Source organism: Cynocephalus volans, chromosome 2 (assembly GCF_027409185.1).
Source record: "Cynocephalus volans isolate mCynVol1 chromosome 2, mCynVol1.pri, whole genome shotgun sequence".
Taxonomy (NCBI): Eukaryota; Metazoa; Chordata; class Mammalia; order Dermoptera; family Cynocephalidae; genus Cynocephalus; species Cynocephalus volans.
Genome location: NC_084461.1, coordinates 186,538,680 through 186,564,899, shown reverse-complemented (window position 1 = coordinate 186,564,899; position 26,220 = coordinate 186,538,680). Strand labels below are relative to the sequence as shown.

General features: G+C 37.7%; 1 protein-coding gene across 2 annotated transcripts in view; it reads left to right on the top strand.

The window, feature by feature from the left end:
• The window catches only part of CCDC62 (coiled-coil domain containing 62), a 44,359-nt gene that overhangs the window by 3,987 nt on the left and 14,152 nt on the right, over positions 1-26,220 (top strand). Inside the window, exons 2-10 of one of the 2 annotated variants that reach the window (XM_063087177.1) lie at positions 384-576; positions 5,532-5,698; positions 7,665-7,766; positions 9,517-9,688; positions 13,161-13,262; positions 18,302-18,390; positions 18,743-18,858; positions 20,520-21,212; positions 23,600-23,744. In XM_063087177.1, coding sequence (XP_062943247.1) covers positions 384-576; positions 5,532-5,698; positions 7,665-7,766; positions 9,517-9,688; positions 13,161-13,262; positions 18,302-18,390; positions 18,743-18,858; positions 20,520-21,212; positions 23,600-23,744 — 1,779 coding nt within the window. The remainder of the gene's footprint in view (positions 1-383; positions 577-5,531; positions 5,699-7,664; positions 7,767-9,516; positions 9,689-13,160; positions 13,263-18,301; positions 18,391-18,742; positions 18,859-20,519; positions 21,213-23,599; positions 23,745-26,220) is intronic. The other variant, XM_063087178.1, reaches the window with a different exon arrangement.

The following is a 26,220-nucleotide window of genomic DNA, read 5'->3' as shown; positions in this document are numbered from 1 at the left end:
GTTTGAACTTGTTTTAAATATATATAATTTTGGGCTGGCTGGTTAGTTCAGTTGGTTAGAGCATGTGTTATAACACCAACGTCTAGGGTTCAGATCCCCAGACTGGCCAGCCACCAAAAAAAGAAAAAAATACATAATTTGATGCCATGTTAGTAACGGTGAGTAAAACTTAATTTAACTACTTAGAATTGGCAGCATAAGAAGATTTAATTATTTGGAAAATATACTTTAGCAGATTTATGTTATTGGTCAACCGGCTGTCCCTATATAGGGATCTGAACCCGTGGCCTTGGTGTTATCAGCACCACACTCTCCCGAGTGAGCCACGGGCCGACCCTTATTGGTTAGTTTTATTTTGATGTAAAACCATTTTCTTTGTTTAGAACATCGGGTCAGAAGCTGAGATTTCCACAATCGAGAAACAACGGAAGGAGCTGCAGCTGCTCATTGGAGAATTAAAAGATCGTGATAAAGAACTAAATGATATGGTTGCAGTGCATCAAAGACAACTTCTTTCATGGGAAGAGGATAGGCAGAAAGTGTTGACTTTGGAAGAACGTTGCAGCAAATTAGAAGGTCAGAAATACATTGAATAACATGTGTTATGCACTTCTGTATGCCAGCACATTGAAAGGGCTCAGGGGGAAGATTGAGAAGAAATAAAAAACACAATCCTTTTTGTCCTGGAATTTAGTCTCATTGAAGATAGGGGGACTCTATGAACAGCCACAATTGAACAGCAAATAAAGTTGCGCAAAGTATTTAAATATAGAAAGGGTGCTGGGAAGAGCTCCAGTTCACATGGAGCACATCAGAGGGTGAATCTGAAGGAAATTCTAAGCAAGAATATGAATAAAGGTGCCCTATGACTAGCCATTTATTTATTTATTTATTTTTTAATTAATATTATTTTATATTGTATGATGTTGTTGCAGAGCAGTTGGGAGGGAGGGAGAGAGGGTAAAGGGGGAGGAAATGGGATGGAAGAAGGAGGAAGGAGGAGGGGCGGGACTGGGGCCTGTAGTATCCCCCACATTCCCACACGGGAGACAGAGGGGCTAAGTGGTGGCTTAGTCATTGCCAGGCTGAGTTCAGATGTCAGGGGGGTGTGGCAAAAGACCTTGCTCCCCCCGATCCCAGCTCAGAAACCCAGGGCCCTTCTTGTTCTGGCTTGGTGGTCATTGCTGAGCTGGCTGCAGGTGTTGAGTGGGGGCGTGGCTGAGGCCCTTGTTCCCCCACCACCCCAGCTCGGGAGAGCCCAGGGTGCTTCCTGCAGTGGCTCAGTGGTCATCACTGGGGTGGTTGCACTTGTGGGTGTGTGGCCAAGGCCCAGGGCCCCCACCCTCGGGAATGGCTGCGGGTGTCAGGGGGCATGGCTGAGGCCCCTGGCCCTACCCTCTTTCTGGTTTGGTAGCCCAGGGATTTCCAGTCCTTCTAGGTGTTATAGGTGTTCTTCAGTGAAATGGGACCTTTACTAGTTAATATCAAATTTTGTCTCTAGTTGTGGGTACTTTGTTTTTTCTTTCAGTTCTATGTTGGATTATTTGCTGTTGCCACCATTCAAACTGTGCTGGAACTAATTTGCTTACTTCTAAAATTGGGGAACTTCCTGTGAGGACCAGTACTTGAGCTCTGTGGTTGAGCTAAATTGCTGCTGATTCCCTAGGGAAGGCTTTTTGTGTAGCTCAGGTTTTAACGGTTGATTTTATTTATTTATTTATTTTATTTAGAGAATACTTTATTAGTTTCTGTAATCAAACTCATGTAGATAAGACCTTACGTATTTAATACAGTGCGTTACCCCTGTACAAAGGAAAAAAATTAAGTTTAATGTTTCTAGACCAATATGGCTATTAATTTCTGTACAATGCCAACTCAACAAGGTAAACTGGGATACTTTTTCCAGAGTTGACAGCACAACTAAAGTTTCCAAAAATTCAAATTATATATATGTATATATGTATTTAAATAAAAAGACCAATAATAGCAGTATGTTATGCATCAATAGCAGCAACAGCTTTTCCAGGTTCTGCAGTCATCAGAACAAAATTAGAGACATCCAGCAAACTCCATTAAAAAAAAGGAAAAAAAAAAGGTAAGAAACAAAACCACAGAAGAACAGCAAAGTTCTATTACTGTTGTGGTACCTGGCACCATTTTTTTTTTATTATTAGCTTCTCAATCATCATCTGGAAAGTAAACATTCTAGAATAACATCATTAAAAACAGCTCTGATAAAGCACAGTCACTACTACGTATCATAAAGCAGGTACAAGATATTTTACATTCACAGAGGTATGGTACAGTACTGTCCTACATATATAATACTAGAGGATACAATTAAAAAGGCATTATTTGAGACTTGATTCTACTTTTCCAGCAGAGGGCCCAAAGGATGGTGTGACACAGCTCTGTAAAGAAATGCTTAATGGTTGACTTTATAGGTACTTCCGGTTCTAGTGAAATCCGGTGCACCTGGGTTGGGTAGAAACACTGGTCTGGGCCTGAGTCTTTTCATCAAACTGCACCCCATGCAATTCTATATTCCTGACCAGTCTCCTCTGAGTGGTCCTGCACTGATTGGGGGGCAGATCAGCTGTCCTTGCTGTGTCCAGTGTTCCCCCAGTGGACCGACCCATCTTCCCCCACTGCCAGTGCTCCAAACATTTCCCATGGGATGGGCTGTACTCTGGTCCCTTGCGATGACTCACCAGCCTCTGAGTGGCTCCTTGGTCCTGTGTGGGTCCACGGGAACCCTATTAGTGGTATCGCTGGCCTGGGGGCCACAAAGGTCCTCTTCTTCCCTGCCGCTTCCAAGCAACTTCATCTGAAAGGCACAGCTATGGCTTTTGCCAGCTCCTGCTCCATGTGCTCAGCATCTCCAGCCTGGAAATGGCCGGGATTTGAAATGGTTGGAGTGGTTTTTTCTTTCTCTCATCATTGCTTCTCCCACCTTCATGTAGTCCGTAGGTCTCTCCTGCTCTTCCCCTGAGCTCTAGTGGCCCCAACTGGGCTGTTTTTGCTTTTTTATAGTTGAAAATTGATTGATTTTTGGGAGAGAGTGATGCTGGAGACTGTCTATTCTGCTAACTTGACTGGAAGTGTGACTAGCCATTTCTTTTTGAATTGATTCAAAGATTTTAAATTTTTGGTATTGAATTTGATCTTAAGTATCTAAAATGGTCATCTTTTAAAATTATCAAAGTCTTAAAAATGGCTTGCAAAAATTTTCTTTTGTACCATATTTTATTTTATTTTATTTTTTTATTTTTATTTATTTATTTATTTTTTTTAAAAGATAACCGGTAAGGGGATCTTAACCCTTGACTTGGTGTTGTGAGCACCACGCTCAGCCAGTGAGCAAACCGGCCATCTGTATATGGGATCCGAACCCGGGGCCTTGGTGTTATCAGCACCGCACTCTCCCGAGTGAGCCACGGGCCGGCCCTTGTACCATATTTTAATTATCCCTTCAGTACTGCCCTAAATCTGAATGTTCCATTGACACTAGATTATCAGTAGAATGTATTAGAGGGGAAAACACTAGATCTGTTTAATAGAGAGATAATCATGTAGCACTTCTTTTTAACTTATATTACACAAAGGATTCTGTAAATGTGGCAATCTAAATATGTAACATTTTTCCATTTCTCTGATGACAATCTGATTTTATTCTGACCACACCCACACTCATACATGTATATACACACATTGTTTAAAATGGTTGCTCTTTTTTTTTTTTTTTTTTTTAAAAGATGACTGGTAAGGGGATCTTAACCCTTGAGTTGGTGTTGTCAGCACCATACTCACCCAGTGAGCCAACCAGCCATCCCTATATGGGATCCGAACCCGGGGCCTTGGTGTTCTCACCACCACACTCTCCCGAGTGAGCCATGGGCTGGCCCCAAAATAGTTGCTCTTTAAACATAGTTTAATATCCTATATCACTTATATAAACATGTTAAAGAACAAAGTTAATATATATAACTATATGTTATACTGTGTATAACGAAGATTATATATAGCCATCAGTATCCGATATTAAAATAAGGCAGACTCAAATAAGTACTTCATGGAAGGAGGAAAATTGAATAGCCAATAAATATATAAAAAGATTCTCATTCTCATTAGTAATTAGGGAAATGCAAATTAAAACCACAATGAGGTAACATTTTACATTTACCAGGCTGGCAAAAATGATCAGATGTTGGTAAAGAGGTGGAGCCAAAGGAAGGCTTCATACACTGCTGCTGGGAATCAGCTGGCACTACTTTGGAAAATCATTTGATAATGTCTCGTAAAGTTAAAGATACACGTATCCTATGGCCCAGCAATTCCACTTCTAGGAATAATACATACCCTTTAATGTGCACATGAATCACCTAAGGATCTTGTTAAAAATGTAGACTCTGATATAATAGGTCTGAGGCCCAAGAGTCTGCGTTTCCAACAAGTTCCTAGGTGATGCCAAGCTGCTGGTCCAAGGACCACATTTTGAGTTGCAAGGCTCTAGAGAAATTCTTACAAATAAGAACCAAGATTGTATTAGTCTATTCCTGTTGCCGATAACAGAATACCTGAGACTGGGTAATTTATAAAGAGTAGAGGTTTATTTGGCTTACAGTTCTGGGACAGCTGCATCTGGCATGGGCCTCAGGCTGCTTCTATTCATGGCAGAGAACAGCAGCCAGCCAGCAGGTACAAGCAGATCACATGGCGACAGGAAGCAAGAGAGAGAGACACAGAGGAGGTGCCAGCATCTTTTAAACAACCAGCTCTCTTGGGAACTAATAAAGCGATATCTCACTCATTATTCCCCCCACCTAGGGAGAGCATTAATCTATTCATGAGGGATCTGCCCGCATGACTCAATCAGTTTCCAGCACTGCCACATTGGAGATCAAATGTTGTTCCATGTGAGTTTTAGCGGGGACAACACATCCAAACTATCAAAGATGCATGTAAAAGAATATTCAGAGTAGCATTGTTTATAATAGTCACAAAATGAAAACAATCCAAATGACTGTCAGTAGTAGAATGGATAAATAAGTTTTGTTGTAATCGTTTAATAAAATATTATGTAGCAATGTTAGTGTACACACGAGTTATACACAAGAACATGGATGAATCTCAGAATCAAAATCTTAAGCGAAAAAAGTAAACAAGAATTTGTAGAATATAATACCACCATATACGGTTCAAATTAAACTATATTTTTCAGGGATGCAGTCATAGGTAGTAAAACTATAATAAAAGCAAACAAATGATTTCTCTAAGATCAGGGTGGTAGCTGGGAAAGTGGAAATTGTAAAGATTGTTCAGGAAGTGACATCCAGGGGGTTTCTGGGTTGCTGACTGTTCTATTTCTTGATGAGGGACAGAATTGTGCATTTCACAACAGAAAGTTTTAAAAGAGATTATCTTTTAAAAAAATCTTTAGCACATTTTTACTTTTTAGCCAATGATTTTGAAAATAATGGATTTTAAGCTTCAGATCTGACCACAAATAAGTTTGGTGAAATTTCTCTCAGGTGAACTACATAAAAGATCTGAAATAATCAGGTCACTCACGAAGAAGGTAAAAATTCTTGAATCCAATCAAATTGAATGCCAGACAGCTCTTCAGAAGACTCAATTACAGCTTCAGGAAATGGCTCAAAAGGCAACTCATTCTTCTCTCCTCTCTGAAGACCTTGAGGTTGGTTTTATTTTTTGGTATGCTTCACTAGTCTAAATTCTGTTTCTGTTTTGGTTATTTAAAGATCAGATTTAAATGTTTCCATTAAAAATGCATATGAGAGACAAAAGAAATGAAATGAAAAAAAAAAATGCATGTATATGTGTATGAAAGTATGTCCATCCATCCTTTCTTCATAATTTTGTAGCTAACTGCTTTGGTTGGCTATGCAGTGCTGTCATGTCTTCGAGATGAAGCTTCATTGCAACTCTTCTTTAACAGTTATGTCATTTGGTTTAGTAGCATCTACCATTTTATCAACAATGGGTTATTGTAGAAAGCCTTTCTCAAAGTCTGAGATGAGTATCATCAAGTTTTGGTAGCTTCAAATTATGCTTTCTAAATGATAGTGTATTATCTGATATGATAAATATCTTCACCATATTAGTGGCGTATTGGGAATAAAATCTGTAAGTCTTATTTTTCCGTTTTCTGTTCTAACTGGTCAGTCATCAGATATTTTTTGAGCTCATGCTTTATGAGAGGCATGGAGAAAGCCAGCTTATCTTTTTGTTACATCCTTCATATTCTTGTTTCATAATGATATTCAGTATAGGTCTTTTTTTTTTTTTTTAATTTTATTTTGTCAATATACAATGTGGTTGATTATTGTAGCCCATTACCGAAACCTCCCTCTCAGTATAGGTCTTGGTAATTTAATGAGTCTTAGTAGTTCATAATAAGAATGTAGATTTTATTTTATTTATTATTATTTTTTTAAAGAATACTAGTCTGGGTAGAATAACTATTCTAGACTCTATTGATACGTTGAATGAAAAACAGAAGATATCTTTTTTAATAATGAACTTTATTTTTAGAGCAGTTTAGGCACTGGCTGGTTAGCTCAGTTGGTTAGAACGTGGTGTTATAACACCAAGGTCAAGAGTTCTGATCCCCATACCAGCCAGACACCTAAAAAAAAAAAAAAAAAAAAAAAGTAGAACACTTTAGGTTCACAGCAAAATTGAACAGAAAGTACAGAGTTCCCATATACCCCCTGTTTTCACACATGCACAACTCCCCCACTGTGAACATTTTGTACCACGGCAATACAGTTGTTATAATTGATTAATCTACAAGAACACATCATTATCACCCAAAGCCCACAGTTTGTGTTAGTGTTCACTCTTTGTGTTTTATATTCTGTGGGGTTTTGACAAAGGTATAATGACATATATCTACTCTTATAGTATGGACAGAATAGTTTCACTGCCCTGAAAATCCTCTGTACTCTGCCTATTTGTCCCTCTCTCTCCTCCCACCCCTGGTAACACTGATCTTTTTACTGTCTCCATAGTTTTTCCTTTTCCAGAACGTCATGTAGTTGGAATTATACAGTATGTAGGCCTTTCAGATTGACTTTCTTCACTTAGTTAATATGCATTGAAGTTTCCTGCTGAATATATCTTTTAAAAAGTCTGGTTATTCTTTTTCCAGCTAGTAGATATGTCATGTACACAATAATTATATCAGATATAGTGCTATGGTTTAGTAAAAAACAGCTGATGAGTGGAAATACCACAGTATGAAGTTCTTTCAACATAGAGTTAAAAAAAAAATGCATAGAATTCACTAATGATTCTTTATTTCAGCAAAGAAAATCTCTTACTAGTCCAGTTCTCATTCATTCGTTTTCTTCTTTCTTCCCATCTTAAAATTATACATAAAAGGTATTAGGAAAGAGATATGTTTACAAACATAACCAATAATTCAGTAGGGCAAATACAGATATTGAAAGGATGCTAGAGTAAATGGAGAAATAGATATTTGTATTCCATTTTGGTAGTTGTTTACTTAGGACAGTTTGTTACTTTAAAAAGTTAAATAAAGAAAAAACAAAATAGAGAAATGCAGAGATTATGGCTAGTAATAGTAATGAAAGCTTTAAAATGACTCAATTAGTTTTTTATGTGTTGTTCCCTTGTAGGCTAGAAACGAAAATCTCAGCAACACATTAGTGGAACTTTCTGCTCAGGTAGGACAATTACAAGCTCGAGAACAGGCTCTCACTACAATGATAAAGCTAAAGGTAATTAAAAATAATAATACCTCCCTTTGCCAAGCACTTTGTAGTTTATAAAATATATTCATATACGTTATCTTACCTAAGTCACGTAACAACCCCAAAATGTGGGGCTACCAATGTTGCTCTTGTTTTTTAAAATTCTAGTTTTAGGGGGAAGTAAGTTTAAAATGGTGTTCCCAAGTTGTTAAGAGAGGTGGCAGTTGGTTACATATTAGCATATGAAACAAACAAACAAACAAATAAATAGAAGAGGTAGGACTCTGCTACTGGTCTTCTCGAGGCCCATTCCATGGCCCGACATGCCTGAATTAACTTGCTTTCTTCCCATATATCCAGTATTAGGTCTCGTAAAGTTATTGGCAATCTGATTGCTTATTAATTTTTTTTAAATGAAGAGAAAAACTTAGCAGTCAAGCAGTTGATATAGTCACTAGCATGCAATATACAGTGATATACAATCTCTTCTGCTATAACACATTTCTCTGACAATTGGTAAATGGGGAATGATGTTGCTATAATGGGACACTCATGCTAATCATATGTGATATTTACGAACACATTAATGTTTTAAAGTGATTGGGGGCAGCTTTCTTAAAATTAAAGAGAAAATATTAAAATCTACAGAATTATCTTTAGATAGTGGCCAGTACAGTGGTTTCAACAAACGCTGTGGTTTCCATCATAGCAAATTCTCTGGCAAAGTTATGAGTACAAGTGAAGATGCTGCAAAGGCATTTCCCCCACATTAAAACAGTGGATTAGTTAAAAGGCTGTACTCACAGAATTAGAATTTTTATTTTGGTGAAAATGGTCTCTGTTAGAATCAAATGCCCTCCAGGACCTACATCAAAGGAGGAAATAGGAGTCCCAGGTTTAAGGCTGACAGGGATTGACCGCGATGCTTCTCTACTGCATTGACTTCACTGTGTTTGTGTACTTATTAAGTCTGTTATTTTTTGCTGCTGGTCTGGTCACAAAGTTCCATTGGTTTTTGAACAGTCTGCCCCAATCTTATTTCCATAAGCCCTCCGAGTGTGAGAAGTGCAGACTATGAGGTTTTTCAAGAACGCCTATGTTGTGCTATAGCGGAAATGCTTATGCTGAAGCGGGGGTCAAACCTGTTTATAATAGTTATTCCAGGTAAGTAGGGAAGAGAGAGAACTTTTACTTATTTTTAGACTTTTAGGTATTATTTGAAGTGTTTTTCAACAAGCAGATACCTTTTTGGCAATTAAAACAACCTGAACAATAAGAAATTCTAATTTGGTTAGGTTTGGGATAAGGTCTCAAAGTCTATCATTTTAGCAAGCTGAAAGAAGGGAGGAAATGGCAGGCCCACGGGATTTTTCTGTAATCTAGAGATGATCTCCCTGTCTAAGAGCTGCTAACCCTCCTATTGTTATTACAGTTTCTTAGATAATTGAATTGCCTGGTTTTAAACTTTCCAAGAGATAGTAAGATATAGTGACAGCACATGGTTGCTGAGACCGGCCAGCTGGGTTCAAATGGTGGCTCCATTACTAGTGTGTAACTATGGGCAAGTAACGTAACCTTTCTGTGTCTGTTGACTCATCTGTCATTGGTGATAACAATATTACCTACCTCATTGAATTACTGTGAAGATTAAATGAGTTAATACATGAAAAGTACTTAAAGTGAAACCTGGTGTACAATGAGATCTTAAAAAGTGTAATTTTATTGAATAGGTGGAATTTAAAAATCAAGTATAACAGTTTTCAAATTTGGTTTTTAGGACAAAGATATTATTGAGGCAGTCAATCACATTGCAGACTGTTCAGGTAAATTTAAACTGTTAGAGCATGCTTTACGTGATGCTAAGATGGCGGAGACTTGTATTGTGAAAGAAAAGCAAGATTATAAGCAGAAATTGAAGGCACTTAAGATTGAAGTCAATAAATTAAAAGGTAAGGAAGAGACATACATTTAAAATAGTAATATATTATCTTGAGAATATATTTCATTTGGATTTACTTAATCTTATGCTTGAGATTAGGTCTATCCCTGACCTTAGATCCTAACATGAAATGTCCATTTCATTTATATAGAATTATGTGGCAATTTTTGTGTTACAAAATAAAAACAGGGAAAACTTCATAATGCATCATATTTTAAAAATAATCCTGCTTTAATTTAGGTGGCTGTATCAGTTAGCTATTGCTAGTACATGCTTTGTAACCAACAGCAGCAGTATCTCAGTGGCGTGTAGTCATAAGCGTTTATTAGACACATGCATCTGGAGGCCAAATGGCTGATCTCAGTTGGGCCCAGTGGAGCTGCTCATCTGGGGCAACTCTGCTTCATGTGTCACATCTTTTCCTCGCCAGTGGGCTAGCCTGAGCGTTTCTTCCCACAGTGAGGGAAGAGCGTAAGAGAACAAGCAGAAGCATGTGAGGACTCTCAAGATTTAGGCCTGGACCTGGCACACTGTCACTTCTGCCCTACTCTGTGACTGAACCCAAGGTCAAGCAGTGGGGAAACATACTCTGCATGTTTTTTTGTTTTGTTTTGATTTGTTTTTTTGTGGGGTTTTTTTTCTTTCTTTTTTTTTTTTTGGCAGCTGGCTGGTAAGGGGATGTGAACCCTTGGCCTCGGTGTTATCTGCACCATGCTCTCCAGCCAGCCTCTCACTTCTTTGTGGGAGGAATCACAAGACCACATGCAGGGAGAGATGAGGAATTGCCATTAACAACGCAGTCTACCAGAATGGCTTTTTGGTGGATGTTTTATTTTTGCAAACTCCCTTTGGGTTCTTCTTTTTTATTTTCGTTCTAACAGTAGCTCCATGATTTGCATCTTTCTGCATAATATAACTCTTGAACTTTTATAATGAAATGAAGGCAGGGTATACCAAATAAGTTAGTGCTGTATATTTGAGTATGGATATAGGTGATGATATAAAATTTAATTTATCTACAAAGGGTGTGGAGGTAGGCCTACCTTTCTTTGGCCTTTCTCCACTGTGGGGACAAAGTAAACTGTTGGGCTGAGGTGCTATCATTTTAGTCTTAAATCTGCACCCATAGTGTCACATTTTATAAATGGTCATTGCATTAGACAGGAGAACTGACTCCCATTGTGGAACAGGCTACCTTAGAAGCACTGACAGAACCATAGCCTGGGGAAGTTATTCTTACCTCTGTTGAGAGTGGAATGCCTCAGGAGGCAGTGAGTTATTCTTCCTGGATGTATTCAAGCAAGGGAGTAATGCGGAGAGGCTTCCTGCATGTTCCTGAAGTAAATGAAGACCTTTTACATTTCTTTCAACTAAAAGATTATGAAATTATGACATTTTTATCTTGGCCGATTTAATTTAAAAGACTTAGCATTCTAAAATCTTGTCCTTATGATGCCCTGACCTATGGAAAAACATAGGTCTTTTGTCCATTTGTAGCTTTAGTTAAAACTATAATCATATTAAAAGCCCCTTGGCGGCAGGGACAGACTCTGTCTTCTCTTTTTCCAATCTATGGTTAATAGCACAGCACTGGGATACATTGTAGGTATTATGTTTATTGAATGTGTTAGGCAATTATGTTTTAGCTGATGTCTAAGACAGTGGCGGGCGGATGGGAGGAACGCCCAAAATGGCTGCAGAGAGTTTCAGGTCCCTAGAACAGCACGTTTTTGAGAATCACAAAAAAACCCCCTCCCTCTTCTTCACCACCACATTCCCTTCCTGTGCGCGTGAATTTCTCCATCTATAGAAAAGTCCCAGCTCAGCTTAAACCCCACTCGCTTCCCTCCCCTTCCTTCTTAGCCAATAGCAACAGTCCAGCTCAGCCTAACTGGATATAAAAGGCCCAGCCCGACTCTCCCTGCCGCTGTTCCCACTTCTGAGAGGGCAGCCCGCTTGTTCATTTTGCCTGCCTAATACACTTTGGTCGAGTCCCTGTCTCCTGGTGTGTTTCATTTTTGCGCTCAGACCGGGGCTTTTCCTTTCAGAATGTTTATATATATCCAGATAAGATATTCAAGTAGAAAGAAGCCTGTTCTGTCAATATTTATGTATTATAAACATTTTATAAATTCAAATTTTTAAAAAAAGAAAAAGAGAGTAACGGGTACTGGAATAGAGAGTGAGAGAGAGAGACTTATTTAGTTTGGGTGAACTTGGAAGGCAGCTTGGAAGAGTCTGAGCTGAAACTTGAATGGTTTGAAAGACTAGCAGAGTGAAGAGCTGGGCCAAGAACCTTCCAGGCAGAAGGAACAGTAAATACAAAATCCCTAGGGTGGATTTTGAGGTTGGAACATCATTTTCTCTGATACCAACCAGTTCTCCAATTCTCTGACACCAATTGGGTGTCAAAATTCAGTTTGACACCATCTACTTAGTAGTGTCAGATCCCACAAGTTAAAGGCCTCAGTCCCACAAGATTGCCCCCACTTCAGACACCGGTCACAAATCTCAGGGGGCCACCCATACATCTGGCCAGCTATAAATTTGTGGTTCCCACAACCTGCCTCCTCAGGTTCTATAATTCGCTAGAACATCTCATAGAACTCAGGGAAAACACTTCACTTACTTTTCTAGTTTATTATAAAGGATACTACTCAGGAACAGCCAGATGAAAGACTTGCATAGAGTATGGGGCAGGGGGTAGAATTCAGAGCTTCCATATCCCCTCTGGGTGTGCCACCAAATACAATGTGTTCATCAACCTGGAAGCTCTCAAATCTCAGATCTTCTTCAAGAATGTTTATTGAGCTCTGTCTCCAGCCCTCCCCTCCATCCTGGAGGTGGTAGGGTTGAAAGTTCCAACCCTTTAACCACTTGGCCTTTCTGGTGACCAGCCCCATCCTGAGACTGTCAGGGGCCCCACCCTAAGTCACCTCAGTAGCATAAACTCTGGTGTGGCCCCTGGGGGCTCCTTATGAAGGACAAAAGACACTCCTATCACTCAGGAAATTCCTCAGGTTTTAGGAGCTCTGTGCCAGGAACAGAGGACAAAAACCAAATATATTTCTTATTATGCCACAGACATGTTCAGGGAGCAGAAGGAAAGAAAGGGGAGAGTGGTAGGGATGTGCCATTTAGGGTAATCAGTTTGGATTTCATCCTAAGGGGCTTTTAACCGAGAAATGACATGAGCAGATTTGTATTTTTAAAATATTGCTTTGTGTATACCGGGTGTAACAGGAGAGGCCAGGCTAGAGCAGGAAGTCTAGTCAGATGAGAGATTGTGAAGGCTTGGGCCAGAGTCATTACTGGGGACACAATGAGATGTGGGATATGGGACATATTTTGGCTGCAGATCCAACAAGGACTTTCAGATTAATTGGAAGGGGTTGCTGAGGACATTAGGGTTAGTCATAGTGTAGATTTTCCTGGAAACTTGTATTTATTTGAGGACTTTTTTTCCCCTCCTGTTTGTGAAGAGGACATAAATGAAAAGACTACAGAAAATAATGAACAACGAGAAGAGATCATTCGCCTGAAGCAAGAGAAAAGTTGCCTACATGATGAACTGGTTTTTACAGGTAAAAATAGATAATCAGCTTAAGTGATTGAATAGTTATATATTTGTAGCCTAAACTTTCTGTGATAGGCTAAAGGAATTATACCTCTCTCAAAATAGTTTTTTGGATTATTGGAGTTTTTGTTTGTTTGTTTTGATGGCTGACTGGTTTGGGGGTGTGAATTTTTCTTTTTAGTTTTAATTTTTGGTAGTTGACCAGTATGGGGATCCGAACCCTTGACCTTGGTGTTATTAGCACCACGGGTTTTTTTTTTTTTTTTTTCAAGACATTTTGAGAGATGGATGGGGGAGTAGGCAGGAAATTTTAAAGCTATGATCATGCCTCCCAGTTAACTCTATTTCTTCTGTAAAATAAGGAGCTACTCTCCCTTCCAGCTTGAGTGTGTGACTGCTTCTTGCTAAAGGCGTAATTACTCCAGCTTTAATATCATTAAGGAGGAATCTGAAGAATTGATGAAGGGAGGATGTTTATAAGTTTGCAAATAGTAGATTATATTAAGAATTCAGCATCTTTCCATTTTTGCAAGTAAATTACCTATATTGCAGTTGGAAAAATACTCATATGTTTTGTTGCATCATATTTTATGACACTGCACTCTAATCAACTGAGCTAACTGGCTAGCCCCACATCATGTTTCAGTATGACCCTAATATAAGAATGCAGTTGGTTAGAGGACAGTGTTCTAACACCAAGGCCAAGGGTTGGGATCCCCATACCAGCCAGCTGCCAAGAAAAAAAAAACACTGGGGATGAATTTTTCTTGATTTAAAGCAAGTTTCCCAATGTTTGACATATGCCTCCTTCTGATAAACATAAGTGTCCCATTCCATCCCCCTGCCATATTCCCCTAAACGCTAGCCCCTGCTCACCCCCAGTATCGCAGAGTTTCCACTAAAGAAGTCCTCTCTTTTCTCCACTCCCAGTTGAGAATCACTGAAACATAGAGATTATTTATATCCCTCCCAGCCAAGGAGATTTTATCAGGCTTTCATTTCAGTAGTTTGTGTTAGGAAAATCATAGATTTGGGGGAGAAGTTCCATATAGAAATATAGACTAACATGTTTTTTGGTCTATTCATACCTACCCTCAGACCCCCTCCTTCTAAGAAGAGAATGCATTACTATAAATTAAGGGAAAGACACAATATTACATTTACATTTTTTCAAATAAAATGGAATCATTTTAATCTCCTGTGATTAATGATTGGGGGATAATGTGGTTTTCTACCACTAGAGGTCACTCTATCCATTATTTCTAGGATTATGGTGTCTCAAAGTAGTGATGCCTCATATTTCTAAAGATGTAGCATATTTGTAACTTTGCAGTTGAATTCAAACAATCTTTGGGGGCTGGCACTTAACTCAGTTGGTTAAAGCATGGAGTTATAACACCAAGGTCAAGGGTTCAGATCCCAGTACTGGTCAGCCACCAGAAACAAAAAACAACTGTCTTTAGATCAACATCTGTATGCCAGGCACTCTGCTATTTGCTGAGAAGTTCATAGGCACAGAGAATTTAGAAATATACAAATGCTATGGGAGGTCAGAGGTATTTTAACAGTCTCCTTTTTGATTCATCTCTTTTCACTTATGCATCCCATTATCTATAACTAGGTAAAGTGTATGGAATTTGCTAGATAAGACTATAATAAATCCATTTTGTGAAATATTTTTTTTATTGTTTCCTAAGCTGATTTCTTAAACATCTTTTCTACTGAAGAACAATCTGATACCATTGTCTGAAAACAATTTTTGTATGTTTTAATTATAGAGGTGAATTAAGCCTAAAAAATAATTTTAAAAGGCTTGACATGAGAATATGCTGTCAGGTGCTATGACTAAAAGTTAACACATTTTATATGAAATTGGAAGGTGTCTTAAAGTTTTACTTTTGTCTTAAGTTCAAAACTTTTTCTGCCTCTTATTGTAGATGAAATTCTTCATGTAGGCTGAGAAACATATTTCTTTAGTGTATTAGTCCATTTCTGTTGCTTATAACAAAATACACAGAACTGGGTAATTTGTAAGAAAGCAAAATTTATTGCTTACAGTTTGAGAGGCTGGGAAGTCCAAATTCCAGAAAACACATCTGGTGAGGGTCTTCTTTGATGGTGGCTTTACAGCAATGCAGGGGTCTCATATGGCAGAAAATGGCAAAGCAGAAAGAGAGAGATTCTCACATGCTCTCCTTTTAAAGCCCTCAGAACCACGCCCCTGACCACCATTATTAATCCATTCACTATGGCATGGTCCTACAATCTAATCACCTCTTCAAGGCCCCACCTATCAATTATTGTAATAGGATTTCCCTCTCAACAGACACAGTGGGGACCAAGTTTCCAATATCTGGAACTTTGGGGGACACAATTTGAACTTCAATGAGTTTGGAGGGGGACATTCAATCCATAGTAATTAGTTTGTTCATATTGCTTATAAGGAGTTTGCAAATAAATCGATGATACTAGTTTACATTTATGTCAGTCCTGACAGTCCTGCAGATGAGTCCTTGTGATACTGAGTGTCTTGCCTCAGGTCTCCCAGAATTTGGCAGGTTTCCGACTTCTAGTGACCTTTCCATCACGCTCTCTTACTTAGGCTGCTTGCTCAGGCAGACAGTAGCAGAGAGTTCTGTACCTCTTTGTTTTCTGTGACTAACTTGTGAAACTAGGTGGACCCACTCCACTTTGATATCTCAGCTAAACCTGGCCATGTAGAAGAGTATCTGAACTAGGGAAACATTTACATTTACAGTAGAGTTGCCCCTTACGCAACAGCAGATTATTGTAAAACAAGATAGATATATTTGTTTTTTTTTTTTTTTTTTTTTTTTTTTTTTTTTTGTCGTTTTTTCGTGACCGGCACTCAGCCAGTGAGTGCACCGGTCATTCCTACATAGGATCCGAACCCGCGGCGGGAGCGTCGCCGCGCTCCCAGCGCAGCACTCTACCGAGTGCGCCACGGGCTCGGCCCCAAGATAGATATATTTGAAAATACCCTGAGGGCTAGATAAGGTACTGCATCCAAAACAAGTATCTTTAAACATCAGGAATACATGGAGCATGTAAAGATACTGATGAGAGGCCTATGGAATGGAGCTCAGCTGAGAGTCCCATGCACTGTGGGCATCGCTTCCACTGTTAAAATAGCTGGGTTTCCTTTTTTATTGTTTTCTTTGAATTCACATAAACTAAATGTAACTTCATATAACTGATGCAGGTCCACTGTATTTATGTAGTTTTGGTATGGTGTTGACTTGTCTGATGGAAAGAAATAGATTAAGAATTGAATAGAGAAAACATAGTGGTTTAGACCTGGCACCATGGCATTCACTGTGATTTTCTTCAGGTTCCCAATTGTGTGTACAAGGATTACCTTTAAAAGTAAGATGATTATACAGACTCACATTCAAAGGGCTTGAGCATTAAGTGTGTTTTGGGGTGGGGGGGTGACTTTGGACAGATGGCTTCTCACTCTTTCCACTACCTGGTCCCCTGTGACCAACTGTACACGTGCAGAATAGCTGCCTAAGTGAGTTGAAGTCACAGCAAATCACGTGCTGCCTTTGTCCTTAAAATGTTTTTGTGATGTCCAGAATTTACAGTGATAATAAATCGTTTTATTCTGTTTCGTCCATGCGAGAAATAATGTGAAAAAAGTGTTTTGTGAAAGAACCATAGATATAAGTTGTAAACTTTTATTTATTTATTTATTTATTTTATTATTATTATTTTTTTTAAAGATGACCAGTAAGGGGATCTTAACCCTTGACTTGGTGTTGTCAGCACCACGCTCTCCCAAGTGAACTAACCAGCCATCACTATATAGGTATCTGAACCCGTGGCCTCAGTGTTATCAGCATCACACTCTCCCAAGTGAGCCACGGGCCGACCCCAAAAACTTTTATTTAGATTGCGTTAGATTTACTTAAAACCAATTCAATTCATATATGGGTAAGGGGTCATTTTATACATTTAGTTTGAACCCAATTCTCAGAAAGGTATTGATTTTTTTTTTAAGTGACGCATTTATTGTTGATTTCCCAGTTCTATGTGAATCAAATTATTTCTCCTTAAGCATAATATTAATATTTTTCTGGTACAGTACCTTAGGTTCTTTCCTTTCTATGGATTCTCATTTACTAATTCTGAAACTGTTTTTAAAATATTGATTTCCCATACCCCAACTCTGTTAATACTGAAATGTCCATGTTTCAGCAAAATGTTTATGGTCTTTGTAAAAGAATGAAGATTTAAAAAATTATAATACTCTCAGTCTTTTTGCAAGAAGAAATTGAATGTATTACTATTTTAAAGAGAATTCTGAATCTTAATTCCTAGTAGGTACAAAGAGTTTTCAAGAAATAGAAAGTCTTTGAAGAAGTATTGGGCTTTTAGTAAAATAGAAATACAGTTTGTCTACCTATGGGGGTACCTCTTAGGTACAAATATCTTTAGTCAGTGAGACTACATAGGAAGGGCTTGACTGTGAGATTATGTCAGATTGACTTGTATAATGGGGAAAATAGTGATTTCCCTCCCCTTGTAATGTTAATTTTTTTTCTGTTGATGAAAGTAGTATGTCCTTTGGATTTTTACAATGAAAATGCATTCATAAGTTACTTGTGTAATGTGAAAAGAGTTAAAAACTAAAGTAATATACATATCAAGATGTGGAAATCACCCCCATCCTTTCCCCCCAAAAAAGAAAGGTAAACAATTGTCTTTAATCCTCCCATCTAAAAATAATTTTCTAATACTTTGGTATACTTGTTCTCAGACTTCTTCTTGCATATGTATATACAAACACACAAGTAATTTTGAATCCTTTTTTAACTTAGCATTAATTATATCGTGAAAGTTTTCCATTTTGATGAAGTGTCTAGTCAGAATCACAGATTAAAGTTTTTCCCAGTCAGCTGCTCTACTATTTTAAGTTCAGGAACAAAAAAATATAAGCTGAGCATTAAATTGTTAGAAATAGAGAGATTTGTGTTGATATGATTGATGAAAAATATTTTAATAATATTTGTTCTTAAATAGTAGAGAGAGAAAAGAGGAAAGATGAGTTACTTGATATAGCAAAGTCAAAGCAAGAACGTACAAATTCAGAACTGCATAATCTGAGACAGGTATGTCCCCAGTTATCGCTCTCTAGCTATTAGGTGGGAAAATTTACAAACACAGAACAAATGAAGGAAATGTATGCCTGTTGATTTTGTTAATGGTGCTTTTGAAATCCTGACTACATTAGACAGATATCATATGAGTATTTAGCACAGCAGGTGGGGTCTTGTTTATGGTCATTACAAGTTAGAACACTAGCTATACTAACAAATCTAACATAGGAAAAATAAAAGCAGACATATTTAGCATATTTCTCTACTAACTACCTGATCTGTTTTATGGTTTGAAAGTACCAAATTGTTGGTTCAATTTAGTTTTGTTATTACATTTTGTACTGATTAACAATATCTACGGCAGATTTATGTAAAACAACAGAATGATCTGCAGTTTCTTAATTTCAATGTGGAAAATTCTCAGGAATTCATACAGATGTATGACTCAAAGATGGAAGAATCAAAGGCACTGGAATCCAGGTAATCTTAGCAAGATGCTGTTAATATGATCTTATATTTTATTCCATCATTCAATCAGTATTTACCGTGCATTTACACCAGTACCCACTACTACTCCACATATAGTAGGAAATAAATATCTGTGAGCTAATAACTATTGTTATAATCTTGGGTGTAGTGAGACCTTATCTAAGAATTTTAGGCATGATCCTACTTTAGCCACTTGATGAAAGTAAATTCATTAAACCTGACTTGTGTGTCAGGTAGAAGGCTTTGAGCTAGAGTAGAAACTACAGAGATGAATCATTCAGCACTCACAGTGTTTAGGCACTAGACTTGGAATAGGGAATATAAAAATATATAGGGCATGGTACTTGCCTGCAAGAAATACAGTCGTCCCTTGTTATCCCCAGGGGATCGGTTCCAGGATGCCCCTGCATGCCAAAATACACAGATGCTCAAGTCTCTGATATAAAATGGTATAGTATTTGCATATAGCCTATGCACATCCTCCCCTATACTTTAAATCATTTCCAGGTTACTTATAATACCTAATACAATGTAAATGTTATATAAATAGTCGTTATATTGTATTTTTTTATTTGTATTATTTTCATACTTTTTTTTCTGAATATTTTCTATCTGTGGTTGATTGAATCTGTGGATGTGGAACTTGAGAATGTGGAGGGCAAATGTAATGCCAAAGAATGGCGTCAATAACTGTAGTAGGAGCTTAGCCAGCTGAGGGTGATCTCTTAGCATGATTTGCCCATTTGCCTTGTTAACAGGAGACATCTTCCCTTATATGTAACAAGCAGTGTGGGAATTAAATTGGTTTCTATAAAATTAAAATATAAATATATAAAGTGTGCTTTAATTTAATAGGCATATACCTGTACTACAGTTAAATTTGGTCTGCTTTTCTAAGCAGAAATGTTACAAGGAGTCATTAAAAAGGAGAGGAATTGGGGAAGTTCCCCACAACAGCTTTCCTTGGGAGAATGGAGATCAGGATAGTGGTAGTTCCTAGTTGCATGAATGGAATGTAAGAAGCGATTACCGCTGCAGGTAGTGTGACAAGGGCTTCCACTGCCCCTCACTATGCTTTTTTTCTGAGGCATCTGCTGGGGTTGCTACCCCATTGCTCTCTATTCTAGCTGCTGCCGCCTCCAGCAGACACCAAACCAACTCAGGGTTCTCTTGCCAGTAGAAGCCACGAACATATTGGCTCTTTTTCCATTTTGAACTTCATTGCCACTGGGAGGTACTAGACAAGTTGAGGTTATTCCTTAAAAGCATAAAATGATTTATGCTATTATAGAAGGAGAGAGTTGTGTTTTCTAAGGGATCAGAATGATACAGATCAGAATACTGAATACATTTGGCATGAAAAACTTTAAAGGAAGATTTGTTAAAAGGTTTTGTCACATTTATGTAGTATTGCTGGTTTTTTGTCATATGGACAATATGTACAATTAGACTTAAGTGTGGGAAAGGGGAAGTGAATGTGGGCTTGGTGGTTAGAAAGGCTTCCTGGAGGAGGTATGGATGGAACTAGGCTCTGAAGATCAGACAAATGGGTCTCATTGGGATTTAGCTCTACTGATGAAGTTTGGGTGCAATATTTAGAATGACAGTATCAGTGTATCTTATAACTTTTATTTTTTTTAATGCCACCATAGCAGAGACATGTGTTTATCAGACCTTGAAAGTAACCACCCAAGAGTCAATGTTAAGAGGGAGAAAAATCAGAAGTCACCGGTGAAGGACCAAAAATTTGAGGCCATGTTTGAACAGCTAAATAGGTCAGACACAAGTTCTTGTGATGTATGCAAAGAGAAGAAACTGCAGATTAATACTGCATTTGTATTTACAAAAGACTTAATGGAAAAACAAAAGTCTTGGTCTGTGGGAGGAAAAATCCAGAATGAGCCTGAAAACAAAGTTACATTGTGCAAAATCCATGCAAAATCACCAAAAGGTAGTGGAATTGGGATTCAGAACGAAGTGAAACAGCTCTCAGAAACTTCTTTATCTCATGAAAAGCAGTGGCATGATGTCAATGTTTACTTGGGTCTGGCCAACTGTTCTGGTTCAAAACAACCAGAAAAGATGGATGTGGAATGTCAAGATCAAATGGAAAGGTCAGAAATCTCATGTGGCCAGAAAAATGAAGCCTCTCCAGGTGGAAGTGACATGTGTGAATCCAAATGCTGCCACCCAAGTAACTTTATAATTGAAGCCCCAGGCCACATGTCTGATGTAGAATGGATGAGTATTTTTATGCCTTCCAAAATGCAAAGAATTGTCCGCCACAAATCTGTGTGCACTTGTTTAGAAGGCGTCAGTGGGACAAAATATAACTCCTCAACGAGGTTAGTAGTGTTCATGTCGGTAAACACCCAGGGAGCATACATACCAATATTTAGAAATATAAAAGGCTGCAGTAGCCACTTCATGCCTGCTCTTAAACCGAAAGCGGTGCTTGCAAGCAGAAATCTTTTTTTTTTTTTTTTTTTTAAAGATGACTGGTAAGGGGATCTTAACCCTTGGTTTGGTGTTGTCAGCACCACGCTTTCCCAAGTGAGCAAACCGGCCATCCCTATATAGGATCCGAACCCGTGGCCTTGGCTTTATCAGCACCGCACTCTCCCAAGTGAGCCACAGGTCAGCACTTGCAAGCAGAAATCTTAAGACAAACTATTTATTCTTTTCATCACAGCATAGACTGTTGAGTCTCTGATTGTACAAAGAGACCATATTAGATTCCAGTGAAAAGTTTGTTCTGAGGATGGCTTCTGAGGCAAAGGTTGTATTTAAAAACAAAACCAGTTGTCATGAGTTAGGCAAAGATGTTTTATTAGAAAACAAATGGGCGGGTCACTGTACAGAGTGGAATGCTGCTCTGGAACATGCCTCATCCTGGTCCCTTCTGAACTGAAAGCTGACCCTTTCAGGTCTAGACTGCATTATCTAGACCCCATGTAAAAATCTCTTTGCTCTTATCCAGGGTCACTCGGCATATTTACGTACGCAGCAGCTTCTGCCTCTGTGTTTAGTTTACTGTTTTCAACTTCACATTTCCCAAACTTTCTTACTTTTTAAAAATCATGTGAGAGAAAGAATATTTGTATTTAACAAGGTGGAAAAAGTTATTGGTTTGTTTTAGAGAAGAACATGGGTTAGTTATTGGCATATGCTGCATTATTCAGGCCCATCTTATTGTTAGAATTGCTGAATCTTATGGTTGAGTGGCGCTGTAATAATGTCTGCTATTTTTAAATAAAGCATAACTCTTCAATCTTAAATTATAGAAAGGATGAAGTTTCTATATTGAGAGCCTTATTTTAATCATTGCATTGACTTTCATAGAACTTGATGATTAAAATTTCTTTCTGGTACTGATAGGAGGATTCTTTGGCCCCTTTAGAAGTTTGAGTCATTTTAAAAAATCATACAGATAATTATTCTGCCAGTTGCAAAATTTTAAAAAATTGGTTGTTATAGTACATGTGATCTATTCATATTTGGTTTTTAAGGCTCTTTTTTGTACAATTGCAAGTATCAGTAGGGCACAACTGCCTTTTTTTCACTGCTAAGTACACTTGTATATTAAGGGAAAAGCTTGTGTCAGATAGTTCTAGAAACATAGTGTGTATATATTAAATTTAATGTATGAACTAAATTCAAATATACATACATTCAGAATTTTTTTTGAAGGCCCTTTTCACTTCACTGACTTAAAGTAATTGTGACTGGTTGTTCTGCCAGCACAGGTACATGCCAAGACATCACATGACAAATACGTGATTGAGTAGAAAAGATAATTATGTTTTCCTATTTCTCCTTAGATTATAAGAACTTGTGTACCTACTTTATTATCTAGCTGAAATGTTCACATTTGTGCCACATTCCGCTTGACAAATAGAGGTTTACCTGTGGAGGGAAGAAACATGGGCAGCCTGTTCTCATTTAGGTTACATGGGAGGAAGAGGTTCCAGCACCTCTGGTCTGTCCCAGAACAGCTTTTGCTATTTTTTTGGTGGCTGGTGGGTACAGGGCTTGAACCCTGGACCTTGGTGTTATCAGCACCACACTCTAAACAAGTGAGCTAACCAGCCAGCCCCAGCTTTTTTTATTAAACTCCACTTTGAGGGTTGGCTAGTTAGCTCAGTTGGTTAGCACATGGTGTTGGTAACACCAAGGTCAAGGGTTCAGATCCCCAGCCAGCTGCCAAAAATTTTTTAAAAAGTAAACTCTGCTTTGAGTTTACATAGGCAGAGGCTTAGCTACATATGTTTGTTCCCTAATACTGAGTACCTGTAGAAGAATTAATAAGCCACAACAGTGCCATTCTACTATCACAAAAGGACTTCAAAAAAAATTAACAAAAATCAGTCTCTCAAACCAAAAACATACACCTTTCACAAGTTCACCTTTATACTGTATTAATTTTTTTCCCTCCCTTTTGGATGATCCTCTCTTACGAAGGTTTTTTTCTCTGTATTTTGGGGGGAGGGAAATTCCTTATTCTATAATTACTCTTAAGTAAGAATTTTGTTTTAATTCATACTTGCAAAAGGTATGCATTAATTTATAATATTCTACTCACATCTCTAATATTTTACTCAAACTCAAGCTTCTTCATTTAAAAAAAACGTTTTTTTGTCTTCTTGAGATACTTTTAATTATAAGAATATTAGTGATATATACATGATACTGTTTTAAGATATCTGTTTTCATTTGGTTTTATTATTCATAGTGAATTAATTGCCATCCAGCATTCCCACTGTTTGGATTCTTCAAAATCTACCTTAAAAGAGGATGAGACAGGGCCCTCTTCTGATAAAAAGAATTCATCTAAGAGTTTGTTAATCAACAAAGATGCAGCATTGTGCAAAGGAAAGGTTTGTCTTTTACTTAGAAATTCCCAGCTTATTCAAGCAAGACTTCGCACCAATAGGCTTTTAATTTTTTTCTAGCATTGTTGTTAGCTTACTTAATTTTGGCCATTTCTCAGTTTTTTAATTATAGAACTTTAAGTAATCCTCTTATTTTTTTTTCTTTCAAGAAAAATTTTATTGCTTTCTTTTAGCAACTTGATGTATATTTATTATTAAAAAAAACACAACACCATAACAATACAGAAATGTACGCCCAGAAAATGTCACCCAGCTGCCTGTGTTTAGCCACCCCTTCTTTCAAACGTACACACCCTGTCTCCAGAGAAACACAGATGATGTGTTGGTGAGCTTACCTATAAACATCTCTCTCTGCAGAGATATGTAACCTGATGAATGTATAATGTAAGACATAAATGCGATTTTAGTATATACTCTGACATTCATTATTTACCAGGATACCAGGATGGCAAATCTAAATCTTCCTTCCATTGATAAGAAAGCTAGCAAAGCAATGGACTATGTTAGAGCACAGGAATTAGGCTTTCTTAATGACTATTCTACTGTGTGTATATTGTATATTCAGGAACTACAGCAGTGGAGGCTAGTTTTTCTTCAATTAAAGGCTACTTAAGTAAAAATCTTTTCTTTCCCTTTTTTAAAAGAGAAATTGAAATGGGCTTATCATCTGATTTCAAATGAACAGGAGAAATAAGCTTTAATTCAACAAATTTAATTTGTTTAAAAAAATGTATTTCCTGAATTGTGGGTTTTTACCATAGAGTCTACGGAGAGGAAAGAAAGGAGATGGAATTATTAAAAAGCAGTGGTTCTTTTTCAAATTGTGTTCTCCAGACCAGCAGCATCAGCATCACCTAGGAACTTGCTTGAAATGCAGTTTCTCTTCTTCATCACCCTGGACCTCTTGAATCAGAACCTTTGGGAGCGGGGCTCAGCAATCTGCAGTTTTACGAGCCCTCCAAGTGATTCTGATGTGCGCTTAAATTTGAAAACCTCTAATTTAGGAAAGAAAGACTGAGACCTCAATTAACATCACATCTTTTGGTTTTCACACTTGGGAAATTTTGGCCCTGTCTTCACAGCTCAGTTATTTTTATAGTACTCATTCCTTAGAGAGCTAGAGCCCACAGGTCAGTGTTTTCTTCTCTGGATTATGTTATTAACCATAGTCCAAGTTGCTCACCTTCTGTTTTCTCTAAGTAACTATAGATAAGTTTTTAGGTAAGGCATCCCTCAGAACTTCCAGGTTATCGATATATTAATTTTTAATAAATATTTTAAACATACGGAAAATAAATATAACAAGCAATTGTGTATCTACATTCAGATTTAACATATGTTTACATTTTGACATATTTGCTTTATCTTTATTTTTGAAGAAATAAACTGTAGTAAAGTGTTAAGTCCCACCTGCAATTACCCCCATGCCAGCTCCCCTGCAGGTTAGCCACTATCCTGAAGTTGGTTCCATGCTTGTTTTTATACTTTTACTACATAAAAGCATATATGGTAAACATTACATAATGTTGTTTGTGTTTTTAAAATTTACATAAATGGTAAAATATTGTATGTATCCTTTGCAATGTGATTTTTTTCAACTCAGTCAATATTTTCTGACATTTATCCATGCTGACACTTGGAGACCCTAGTAGACATAGTCTGTTTATTTTAATTGGTGACTCATGTGGTCCTGAGCAGTGAAGTTGCTTCTCTGCTGGCACTGCAGTGAACATCCTTGTTCACCCCTCTGTGCTTACAGAGAGTTACCTACAGCCAGTGTCTTCATCATAAACAGGGTCTTCATTGTAGCTCTTCGCAAAGAAAACAAGTTGAAGTAAATTTACTTTTGGTGTTATTTTGGGAAGATCTTGAGCTTTGAAATCAGATTTACCTGGGTTCAAATCCCTGTTTTACTTTGTCTTAACTCTATGATCTTAGTAAAGTTATTTAATTTCTTTGAGCCTTAGTTTCTTCCTCTGCAAATATGCAATGGTAACATCACAGTTGCTTGGTCTAAATGAAATATTGTAGGGTGTGGCCTCTAATAGGTATATGATGAGTGTTAATTTTGTTAACATCGCTCGGGGGTGAGGTAAAACTGGGAAAGTAATTAAAGGAGGAATACTCCAGCCATACCTAATCCAATCACATTGGATTGAATAATTGGCTAGAACTGCTCTATTAATTGAAAACAAAGCTTTAAATATATGGCAGATTAGCACATAAAAAGATGCACATTATTAGTCATTAGGGGATGCAAGTTAAAACCACACTGAAGTACTACTTCATATCTGTTAGAATGTGTGAAATTTAAAAATGACCATACCAAGTGTTGACTAGAATCTGGAGCAACTGGGACTTTCATACACTGATGATGGGAATGTAAACTGGTATAACCACTTTGGAAAACACTTTGGCAGTTTCTTAAGTAAAATGTATACCTACCTTATGACCCAGTCCT